The sequence below is a fragment of the Sinocyclocheilus rhinocerous genome, unplaced genomic scaffold (assembly GCF_001515625.1).
Source record: "Sinocyclocheilus rhinocerous isolate Xijiao unplaced genomic scaffold, SAMN03320098_v1.1 scaffold4110, whole genome shotgun sequence".
Classification (NCBI taxonomy): Eukaryota; Metazoa; Chordata; class Actinopteri; order Cypriniformes; family Cyprinidae; genus Sinocyclocheilus; species Sinocyclocheilus rhinocerous.
The window spans coordinates 77,046-89,852 of NW_015661987.1; the positions used below are offsets into that span (position 1 = coordinate 77,046).

The following is a 12,807-nucleotide window of genomic DNA, read 5'->3' on the forward strand; positions in this document are numbered from 1 at the left end:
CTAACTGCTAAAGCTGTGTATTTCTGTCTTGTTTTCCAGGTCCAAATGTCTAAAGTTTCTTAAATCAAGACACGCTTACTTATGAAGCAAAATGACTTTAAAAAAAGAAGTCTTGTTTTCTGAGAAATGAATTGAAATGAAGTGAGTTTATTGTTAAAATAAGAACAATTATCTGTCAATGAGGTCAGAAAAATATACTTAATTCAGAGGAAACAAGTTTCTTTTTGACCTCATTGGCAGATATTTCTTCCTGTTTTATCATAGTTAACTAAAACTAAAACCATTAAAAAATAAATGTTACCTGAAATAAAATTAAATATAACACACTACTTTTCAGCTATTCTTTTATTTCTGCAACACTTCTTTTTTTCCACTTTAAGCACTGAAAATAACTAAAACTGAAATAAAAATAATACAAACTATATGAACTAAGAAAGAGAATCAGTCATCACTAGTACTGTATAAATATCCTGTTAAATTTACAGTAAAAATGGCAGCTGTGGTAAGGATATAAATATGTTCAAATCAGCTAAATGCCATCTTAAAAACGTTATATTAAATAAGTTATTAAATAAGATGCATAGTTTCTACTTTCAAAAAACATACATTTGACATATAATGCAATGTTAACAGATTTTTAATTACCAGGTTTTTACTGTAGCATTTTTGCAGTGTTTTTCTGTACAAAACACACAATAATGCTAATACTACTACTAATAAACTTTATTTAAAAAATAAATAAAAACTGCACAACAAACTGAATACAACTTAAACATAAATTAAAATGATTATAAAAATAAAACCGGATTCAAAATATGAATAAAAAACTAACAATGATACTAAACTAACACTGGTCAGTGTTGCAAAATTGTCCAATAAGGATTTAATAATTTTAGCTAAGGTTAGTTAAGTTTAAGTTCAAATGAGTTTGTGGTAGTTTTATTCCTCATTTGCCAGTCACTTTCGATAAAAGCATCTGCAACTACAAAAAAAAAAAAAAAGTGATGTTTGCTGTAGTTGCAGGGATTTGCAGGAAGGAGGCGCTGCTGACCCACATTTAAACTCAGCAGGACTTTACTTAAAGCTGCTGTAATGTAGGATTGACACCGAGTGTCCAAATTTAAAATATTGGAGAGGGTTTTTTCACCCGGCCCCTCCTCCGCAGACTTGACGCACACGCAGGTTGCCAGATTGACGACACCAACAGGAACGAGCGCACTTGACGATGAATTGAAATGCGCTGTGTTTTCCGCCAACTGGCAACCCGGGCTGCCGAAACACAATTGGTTAAACTGGCAGTGGGCGGGTTTCACAAACCAAAACAAAGACAGACATTCCGGCACGGAACGCACATTCAAAGGAGAATAACTGACTGTAGCATTGTTTTTCAGATAAACAAGTATGTTAACTTAGCATGTTTCTTAAATATCTGCAAACATATTATGGTATTTTTGTGCTTTAGTATAGTCAAAAACTTACATACGGCACCTTTAATGCTTTTACTTTAATGAAATAAACAGATTTATTTAGTCAAATTAAACTTAAGTTAAATGAGAGGAGAACTTTTCTGTATTCCCATAGAGAGAGAGAGATGATGGAGACAGGGTTTGTGAGAATAGATGGAGGGTGAGGGGGAACAGCTCATAATGAGCAGTGCGGGGGGCAGTAAACGCTGACAATGAGCCTCTGTTACTGACCCACACAATACAGCACTATCAGTTTCATCACGCCTGTCTCTCTCTCTCTCTGTCTCTCAGTAATGAGTCTGTCTGCCTCAGGCGTGGATCCGCAAACATCTCTCTCTCCCAGAACCTCCTCCAAAAGACGAGCTGCAGAGGTTAATCGATGGGTTTGGGTCCGTGACACTCAAAAAATCATGTGTTCATGTTGTCGTTTAAGGATTGCTTTCTTGGCATGATATATGTTATGGCTTTGCATCCATAACACTCAAATAATCATGTGTTTGTGGTGTCCTTTAGGGAGTATTTCAATAAAAGTGTGGTTCAGAAATCTGCTTTGGTCACTTCAACTTTACACTGTAAAAAAATCCACCTACTTCAGCTTAGAAACTTAAGTTTAGTTCCCGCCTTAATTTTTTAAATTATAATTAAACTGGCTGCAGAATCATTATAGTTAACTAAAACTAAAAACATCATATATATAGAGATGTAGATCAATGACTGTTACACTGTAAAACAAAATTATGTGATCAATAAGTCATAACATGTTTTTTTTTTCCATTAATATAACTCATCGAATTAATTTGACCAATATTCAGCTTCATTTTTATAGGTTATATGATATTCAACTCAATTTATAAAGTTAGTTTAATATAATTCAAGTTTAAATGGCTTGTACAGAAAATCAGACGATGTCACTTCCTGCGTCTGACTTTATAGTTGACATGAAGAAGAAAAAAAAATGAAGAAACGTTGTTGTCTTTGAACTTTTATTCTGACCCTTGAGGTCAAAGGTCAGTGTTAGGAGCAGAAGTTCAGCGGCCGGTTGCATAACCTGATTAGACTAGCATTACAAATGAGTCATCTATTATTATTTTTTTCTTTGAGAATAATCATAACCTTTTTAAAGTCAGTTTTGCTAAAAAAAAAAAAAAAGAAACGTAAAACAGATTATCGCTTGGTTAACTGCTGGTCAAACTAGTTCTTAAGACTAGTTAACAGTGGTTGTGTTTTTGTAACTGGACTCAGATTATGTGTTGTAGTTATTTATTCTGAATGTGTGTCTGTCTCTCTGTCTCCCTCTACTGCTGCTGTCTGAGATGATCAACCTACTCATGAACTGATATAGGTTGGTTAATTAGTGGAAGCAGGTTACTGAAAAACCCTCTGCATGTGAACAAGAGAAAGACTGAGTGAAAGACATCGAGCTGTGGAGGAGTGAGAGTTTTGAGAGAGAGAAATGTGGGTGATTTTGGTGTATTTCATTGGTGTTTTTGAGAAGTCATTGGTTCAGGATCCCCAGAGAACAAGACTAGTGATGCTAACTGCAGCAGAGCGTGCCAAGCAAACCCAGACCGCTGGTTAGTGAGTGTTTTGATGTTGTACAGCCATATGTTCTTTTCTGCTCATTTAAAGCACATTTCCTGATCTATCATAAGCATCTGCTAAACAAAATCAGCTTCACATTTAATGAAAATCTGTAAAAATACGGCCCATCCCAGCTCACAAAAATGTGTTCTAAGAACATTTGCCTAACGTTCCCATTCAATTATAAAACAGCATTTCTGAATGTTTTCTGAACATTCAAAACATCCCTTTTTTTCCCGACATTTTTCCTGGTTATGCGAACAACGTTCCATTGTATCTTCTGAACGTTTTCAAACAAGCATAAAAAAAACGTTGAACTAAACCATTTCAGAAATAGAACATTCCATGAACGATGTAGGCTACAAATGTTTTTGTACTAACGTTTTGAGAGCATTAAAGACCAGATGAGTTTGAACGTTCTATTAGCGCTACTGCAGAACGTCCCTGACTTTGAGAGAACCCTCAGAACGTTAGCTGGAGTTCTCTGCTAGGTTTGTATCGTGTTTTCTGAACATTCAAAACATCCCTTTTTTTTCGACATTTTTCCTGGTTATGCGAACAACGTTCCATTGTATCTTCTGAACGTTTTCAAACAAGCATAAAAAAACGTTGAACTAAACCATTTCAGAAATAGAACATTCCATGAACGATGTAGGCTACAAATGTTTTTGTACTAACGTTTTGAGAGCATTAAAGACCAGATGAGTTTGAACGTTCTATTAGCGCTACTGCAGAACGTCCCTGACTTTGAGAGAACCCTCAGAACGTTAGCTGGAGTTCTCTGCTAGGTTTGTATCGTGTTCAAAGAAAGGATTTTGGCACGTTTTAAATTATGCATTGCTTTAGGGTTCAAGGAAATGTGCGTAAACCTGTAAATACAGGCTATAGTTTTCTAACAGAACGCCATCCGATTTTCTACGGATTCTCTCTCCTACAGGTACTTTTCAGTTCATATGCCTATAGAAATAAATTAAATATAAAGCTGAATTCCGTTGGGGAAAGCTTTCATATGTTCTCTTGACTGATTTCAAAGGAGATCTCGGACATTCATATAAATGTGGCGATAAATGAAACTTAGGTGAACTCCTTTTTAATGCTTCTGTTCAATGTTTTAACAGTCGAATCTGTAATTACTTTCAGAAGTGATCGATGATTGTTGTGCAGTTTTCGCGTCTTATTCTAAACCGTACGGTTTGACCAGCGGAACCGGAACCGGGTTATGATTGAGCAGCTTTTCTGATTCGGTCAGTGCGAGCTCATTTAAAAAAGTCTCTACAGCTTTCCATTGAATCCTGCTTCTGTTTGCTCGGGGCTTAATGTTTTGATTGCTTTCATTTATGCAGTCATTTAATTTTGTTCTCTTAATCTATCTCTGTTTACCTGTAAAACGTGCTAATGTAGCCTATTTTTTTTTCTCGGTAAACTTTTAAAAGCTGCTAATATATTTATTTTATTTAAAAGTAAAAGGTGCTAAAATCATTTTTATTCTCTGTAAATGTGTGAATGTATATTTTTTTATAATTTATTCTGTTGACTTTTAAAATGTCTTAAATATTTGAGTATTTATTTTTATTTGTGCAGTACGTGTGTGTGTGTGTTGCAGGCGTCAGTGAGCAGCAGAGGGCGCTGGTGTGTCGGGTTTGTGTGCTTGTGTGTAAAATGTTGCTGTTGCGCTCCATCTGCTGGTGAGATCAGAGAACTGCAAGTGATCAGTCATGCTTTCATCAGATGTGGGTGAAATGTGTATCTGAGAAGCTGTTGTTCTGACTCTAAATCCGTATTGTTCAGTCCTTATGTAAATAACTTCTAAATTTAGTAAACTGCTGTGCAGTTGTATTCAGTCATTTTCTTCCCCCAGTGTGTTCGTCTGTTTCAGGAATCAAGGTTTAGTCAAATGATTTACTGAAGCAACAAGGTCATGTAGCGCTAGTCACAGCTCGTGCGTTTAATATGGGCTTAGACATCCAAACATAGTGCAGTAGAAAGATTTATTTCAGTATCACATTAAGGTGCAACACTACAAGATAAAGTGCATTTCAGGAGTTTTGACGCTTTCAAGTAAAGTTTCTCCGTCTGGAAGATTTTCAAATGGGAAGACGTGTAAAACCAGCTTTGAAAAGTTTCCCATCATGCAGCAGCTTTGTATTTACACACATCAGGTTCGCCCAGAACCGTCCCGAGACAAGCACGATGGGAGGAAAGTCTGGGGGAACCAGTGATGAACATAAAGCATGAACATTGCTATTGCTCTCTAGTTTATACATTAAAGACTGCAGCGCTTGTAACTCACTACATCAGCTTATATCACCGTATCATCCGTCCGAGTTTCACAGTACAGTTCAAGAGTGAAAGTGCTTTTTCCACAAACCCACATCAACATATCACACGAGCACCAAACGGCTCGACTGCACTTAACCTCATTCCCTTTTAAACGCTGGACACCAAACCACATGAACACGCTTAACATGTCAAACAAAATATGAGAAGACCCAGAATCAGCTGGTTAAGATTGCATTAGGTGCAGTGTTCTATGGAAGCCTGTTTCCAGCACAGAATTTTAAAAAAAAGGTAATTGTGACTTATCTCACTATTCAGACTTTTTATTTGATTTTTTGAAGAGTCAGAATTGCGAGATTTAAACTCAATCGCCAGATTTAAAAGTCTGAATTGCGAGAAACAAATTCTGAATTGTGATATATTACGAGGAAAAAGTCTGACTTGGGAGATTTTAAACTCAGATTTGAGAGATATAACCTCGGAATTCTGAGAAGAACAGTTGTAATTCTAAGAATTCAAAAAATATTTATTGTTTATTCTGTAGTGGAAACAAAACAGAATTGTGAGATATAAACTTGCAGGGGCAAAAAAGTCAGAATTTTTTTTCTCGCAATTTTTACTTTTTTCTCAGAACTGTGAGAAATAAAGTCTGAATTATGAAAAGTAGCGATTACCTTATATTTTTTTTATTCCGTAGCATAAATGGGCTTCCATAGATTTCAGATGCATATTTAAAAAAAGAAATAAATCATGCCTTCTCTAATTCATGAAAAACTTCACATTTTTAACACTAGAAAGCTGTCATTGCTTCGAACATAAATTCATAAAAAATATTTGATGAACCATTGAGATTTTCACCAGGATGGAAATTAATTTCAGACAGTTTTCACAGATTTCATCTTTCCATCCCTCAAAACGTTCAAAAAAATAACAGAGCTGGAAAAAAACAAATCTACTCAAATAGAACTTTAAATGATCTAATTAATGTTGCTTTCGCATTCAAGTTTTCAAAACTCATCTTTTAATTGAACTCAGTTATAATTTGGAGACTATAAAAGGTAGATCTGGTAGTGTCTGTTTATTGCACTGATGTGACCTGGTGAACTCTAAATATTTTGTGTTAATCAACATTAATAAAGCCATTTAGTTTGAAGACGTGAACAGAATCTGACGGGGTTTTATGTCATATTTACAGTAACTAAATAATAGATAGATGTATTTATTCATATAAATGTATGTAAATGAATATACATTTATTTGAATACATGTATTATATATATATATATATATATATACACAAATGCATTACTTAATTTAAGTATTTACATTTTTTAACTTAATATTAAGTATATTTATTTATAGTGAATTATTTGGTTTTATTATATAATACAGTTATATAAACAAATTCATTTAGGATTTATAAATGACTACTTAAAATGTATTTATTTATATAAATGCGTATGTGTATGATTGAAATAAATATGCATTTTATATAACTGAATACATTTATTATTTATATAAAAATGTATTACTAGTAAATTATATTTTACAAATAAATTAATCAGATGTATTATAATTATTTTAGTGTATTTTATATTAATATGTAAATACATTTGATTAAATAATTTACTTGTGTAAATATTTATATCACTGTATTTTTATGTAAATAACATGTATTTTTATAAATGTATTCAAATATTTATAAACATTACTACATTTATTTATATTTGAGTAAATGTATTTATATAAATTAATTGTATTATTTAAGTAGAATACATTCAAATAATTAACTTAAATATCGATATAACTATACATTTATGTATAAATAAACGCATGTACTTGTGGGAACGTCATATCTCTGATTCGCTCTTATAAGTCATGGGGTCGAGTGGTAATGCAGTCTGCAGGATGTCAAACTCGATCTGGTTGTCCATGTCTAACACACAGAGCATGTTGTTTCTGGAGGTCATTGTGGCCGAATCCTGGAACATCTTCTGTAAGTCTGTGGGAGCGACCTCCAGCTCGTCCTCGTCCTCTCCGCAGCACAGCGCCACCTCGTTCTCGTAGCAGAAGGCGCTGGGTGAGTGCGGCGGGAGTAGTGTCACGGAGCGGGACGACCCGGATGAGCGGCGCCCGGTCCGTTCGCTCAGCTCCTTAGCGCTGCAGGCGGGCGTCGAGGGAACCTCGTAGGTCTTGTGGAAGTGCGCGTAATCCACCTGGTAACGGTCGTGGTCCTCGAAGATGACCGGCTCGAAGCGGTGACCCCACAGGATCTCGCGGGACAGGTACGAGCTACGCGTTTGCGTGGTCATTGCCGTCGCCTCCACCATTCCCTCCAGGATCACTACGATCTCGAAATCATCGGACTCCAGATCCGCGCAGCTCATCCCCCACAGAGGTGAGTCCTCATCGATTTCATGCACGATTACTAGCGGCGACACCAGGAACAGGCGGTCTGTGCCTTCGTCGTAGCCCACATTCAAATCGGTCTGCTCCAGCGGGATGAACTCGCCCTCTGCCGTCACGTAGGGGCGGATAAGCTGCGCTCGAACATGGGCTTCAACGATGTGGCTCCGCCGAAGGTTCCCAACACGCCACATTAAACACAGCTTCCCGTCTCGCAGCGCGATCACTGCGTTATGCGAAAACAGCAAGGTTTGGTTTCGCTTCTTCGGACGTGCCATTTTGGCCATGATGGTGCCAATCATGAAGGAGTCGATGATGCACCCAACGATGGATTGCACCACCACCGTTACGATCGCTACGGGACACTCTTCGGTCACGCAGCGCCAGCCGTAACCAATTGTGGTTTGGGTCTCGACTGAGAACAGGAACGCGCCGATGAAACCCTCGACGTGCAGCAAACACGGTTTCCACGGCTTTCCGCTGCTTCCGCGATCTTGACTGAAGTCGCCGTGCGCTAAAGACGCGCTGTAGAAGATCAGGCCAAACACGAGCCAGGAGAACAGGAAGGTGGAGCAGAAGATCATCAGCAGGTACCGCCAGCGGGTGTCCACGCACGTGGTGAAGATGTCCGCCAGGTACCGCCGCGGCTTGTCGTCCATGTGGGCGAAGACCACGTTGCACTGGCCGTTCTTCTTGACGAAGCGGGAGCGTAGTGGGCCTCGGCCAGATGTGGAGATCTTCCCATTGTAGCCGGTCCTCATCAGCGCTGATGCCGTGCTTGGGCCCGCCTCTCCACCGGGGGAGTGAAGCCATCCGGAGCCGTGGCCGTTGTGGAGGCCGAGGGTGGAGATCTTCAGTCCCTCCTCATCAGGAGACACGATGCAGTACCTGACAGAGACAACAGAAGAGTTGGTGGTCAGAAAATGGGGCGCTTTTTTTTTTTTTTACCTGAATTGAATGAACATTGAGCTGAATAATTATAGTTATTAATATTTTTAATTCACTTTTTCAGTTTTCATTTTAATTTGAGCTTTATGTAATTTATTTTTAATTTTACTATTTCAGTTTTAGCTTTAATATTGCGAAATAGCTTTATATATTTTCAGTTTTCATTTTAATTTCAGTTAAATTTTTAGTAATTTCATGTGCTTTTGTCTTTTTTAATATTACTATTTAGAATAATGTATCCGAATTACAGTTTTATTTTTATTTATAAAAACCTATATATAGTTATTAATATTTTGAATATTTCAGTTTTTGTTTTTAGCTCATTTTTTATTATTTTCACATGCTTTTGTTTTTATTTTTATTTACTTTTAAATATTACTATTTGAGTTTGTAATATTTTTATTTTTATTTTATCCGGGTATATTTTATTTTATTCTATTTTAGCTATTTAGGTATATATCAAGTAACTTTTAATCAATTGTTTTTAATAGTTTTAGATGACCCTGATTGACATAATTATTCAAATTGATCTGAATAATGACAATATTGTTTTCTGTAGAGCTGTTTTACAGCAGAATTTGAATTTGTTTCATAATTGATGAATTTTGCTACACTGTTATTTGCCTTTTAATTTCTGTGAAGCTGCTTTGAAACTATCTGTATTGTAAAAAGCACCATATGAATAACTAAAGGTGTGAAATGTGGGTTTTTGGCGCTGCAGGAGGACAGGTGAAGCGCTGTAATCTGATTGGAGCGTTTGTTCTTTCCAGTGACCGGTCTAAAGGACTCACACTCACTCCAGATAAACCATGAGTCACTAATGCGTCTCTCTGCAGAAACCCTCCTGATGAACCTCCCAAACCTGTACTGAAGGTGCTGTCAGTGGGATCAGGACTGTCTGTTTCTCCATCATTTCCCTGCCACTCTCTTCAGATGTGTGTGTTGTGAAGGTACGAGGGCCTCAGGTGTGCATTAACTGCCCCTCATCTGGGATTATGAGGGAAGGCCAGTCATTTAGGCATATCAGGATTGCGGTCAGTGAAGGTTTAGGGATTATAACCTGAGCTATATCTCTCTCTCACACACACACACTAATAAGCAAATAAATAAACAGTCTGCCAGTGTTACTGGCTCTCAATCACCTGCTGATGTTTGGTGGAGCACATGAGTGAGAGTAAATGTGTCTGAGCCAGTGAAACTTCACATAAAACAGTATTTTCAAGCATCATCTACCACTGTTTCTAGTGTATTGAACAAAAGAAGTCTAAAAATCTGTGGTTGTTGAATAAAATTGTTAAAACTTTGGCATGAAGCTTTTTCTTAACAGCTTTTTCTTCTTTTTCACAGATTAACCACTTGTAATACTTTTTTTCTATCAATTTTATTCACATATCAATAAAATTGAGAGAAAAAAAGTATTACGAGTTAAATATCCAAATGGGGCATTATCTATAGTTAAAGGTTTGCATATATTCTATAACATAAATCTGAAAATTGGATAAAACCAGGTTCAAAATTAGTTTGATTTTGTTGACATATTAGAGTTAAAGGTTTTTACAGAGGGGATTTGGGGTTTTTCTTTTCATCACTCCATAAATCAGAAAATACTGTTAACAGCCAGGAAAAACATACATTTTTGCCACGTTTTTAGGAGTAAACTGTTATATAAATGAGTGTGAATTATATATGAACAACCCCCTCAGTAAAAACCTTCAGAATATAGATAGGAATAAAACTGTAAAGTTTGGTGACTGTAAGGGCTGCTCAAGTGGAGAAACAAACTCACAGTCTATAAAGAGATGCATTTTTGCCACGTTTTTAGGAATAAAATGTTATATAAATCAGTGTGAATCATATATGAACAAATCCTTCGGTAAAATCCTTCAGAATATAGATAGGAATAAAACTGTAAAGTTTGGTGACTGTAAGGGCTGCTTAAGTGGAGGTAAAAACACATTTTGAGGAAAAAGCCTGAAATTTACAGACGAAAAATATATAAAGTGCAATAATACAACCAGCCAAATGGCATATGAATAAACCCTTCAGTAAAATCCTTCAGAATATAGAAAGGAATAAAACTGTAAAGTTTGGTGTATGTAAGTGCTGCTGAAGTGGAGAAAAAATTTTTAAAAATATGTACCGAGATGGAAATCTACAGACGCAAATAGATAAAGTACAATAAAACAAACGCTTAAATGTGTATTTTGGATGTTGTTTTTCCACTAATCTGAAACAAGACATGATATGGAAGCAAAATAGCCCATAGTCTTGCCTTAAAGAGCAAGATGCTGTCCATCCTCATCCTCTTTAATTGGTCTAAGATGGTCTTGTTTTTAGAGAATCAGCATTAAACCCATATCATTTGACTCTGAGAGTTCAGACTGATTCACAAACCAGTTAAAATGACCACAAACTTTTGAGTTGAACCCTGTAGTTCTACATTTGGCAGCATTTTACCGTTTATTCTACAGATTTTAGACTTAAATGGATATTTAACCCAAAAAGGATCATTATGTCATCATTTACTCTCCCTTGTGTCATTCCAAACCTGTATGACTTTCTTTCTGAACTTTCGGAACCAAACAAACAACATAGGAACCCATTAACTTTGTATGAACAAAAAAAAAACTCTCAAAATATCATTATCTGTGTTCCAAAGTCATAAGGTTTGAACGGCTTGAGTAAATGATGACAGAATGATATGTGACCCTGGAACACAAAACCAGTCATAATTCATAACTCAATTTTTTGAAATTGAGATTTATACATCATCTGAATAAATAAGCTTTCCATTGATGTATGGTTTGCTAGGATCGGACAATATTTGGCCGAGATACAACTATTTGAAAATCTGGAATCTGAGGGTGCAAAAAAATCTAAATATTGAGAAAATCGCCTTTAAAGTTGTTCAAATGAAGTTCTTAGCAATGCATATTACTAATCAAACATTAAGTTTTGATATATTTACAGTAGGAAATTTACAAAATATCTTCATGGAACATGATCTTAATATCCTAATGATTTTTGGCATTAAAGAAAAATCAATAATTTTGACCCATACAATGTATTTTTGGCTATTGCTACAAATATACCCCAGCGACTTCAGACTGCTTTTGTGCTCCAGGGTCACAAATTGTTTCTGTGATCTATGCCTTGAATAAAATGATTTCATTACTCCTCACGTGTGTGGTGTTACTGTGATGGAAGAACCAAAGACTTCAGTAAACGAACATGAACACCATCAGATGTTCACAGGGCTCTTGATGATGGGTAAAACCTCTTTATGCTTTATTATTTGATATTTGTCATGTGTCTCTGTCATTATTTGTATTTGTTACTTGATTAGCTTTTGAGTCCAAGATAAATTTCCTAGGAAAAAGGAAATGTTTTAAACAGAACATAGTTCGAAACTCTCAAAAAAAAGAGACACAAATTACATCACATATACTGACTCATCCAAATGATTTTTATAATATTAGAAATAATCAAAACTGAGTAAACTAAGCATATTTTTGTGCATTATTTTGACCCATAAACATGATTGTTCCCACACATTCTCTTCTTACCTGCTGGCTCTGTTGGCTCCCATGCTGTACTTGATCTTCAGCTTGTGTGTGTGTGCTTCTCCAGTGACACGACAGAACAGTGTTCTCCGTTTACCCAGAAAGATTGGGGATTGGCATCCTAATACACCTGGATCTACTGTACGTCACACACTGCAGACACAGAGATGCGGCAGTCAAGATGCTATGCTGAAAGTTCAGGCTGATGTGATGTGCACAGGAACTATATTTGTGTTCTGGTTTGGATGCTGTGATCTGGGTCAAAGCAGCTGTTAAAATAGCCCTCTCTCACACACACACACACACACACTCACACACACGTACACACACACACACACACACGTACACACACTCACACACACACACACATACACTCAGATGTAGGCTAACAGCCATCACTGATTTGCAAGTTCTCTAAATGTTCAGCTCTATATTTATTTTTATATTTTTAGATTAAAACATTTGTTAGATATACAATAGCTCCAAATAGTATTTAAACAATTAATTTGAATGTCTGTACATTTAAATGACAGAATATGTGGCATTAATTGTAGAAAATAGAAAAC

At 36.2% G+C, this 12,807-nt stretch overlaps 1 protein-coding gene across 2 annotated transcripts in view; it reads right to left on the minus strand.

Moving 5' to 3' along the window:
• Window positions 1-7,133: 7,133 nt before the first annotated feature.
• The window catches only part of LOC107727044 (ATP-sensitive inward rectifier potassium channel 12-like), a 10,996-nt gene continuing 5,322 nt past the window's right edge, over window positions 7,134-12,807 (minus strand). Inside the window, exons 2-3 of one of the 2 annotated variants that reach the window (XM_016536796.1) lie at window positions 12,245-12,394; window positions 7,134-8,618 (exon numbers count right to left, since the gene is read on the minus strand). In XM_016536796.1, coding sequence (XP_016392282.1) covers window positions 7,175-8,618; window positions 12,245-12,267 — 1,467 coding nt within the window. In that variant the 5' untranslated portion in view covers window positions 12,268-12,394 and the 3' untranslated portion in view covers window positions 7,134-7,174. Of the gene's footprint in view, window positions 8,619-12,244; window positions 12,539-12,807 lie in introns of those variants that run through there. The other variant, XM_016536797.1, reaches the window with a different exon arrangement.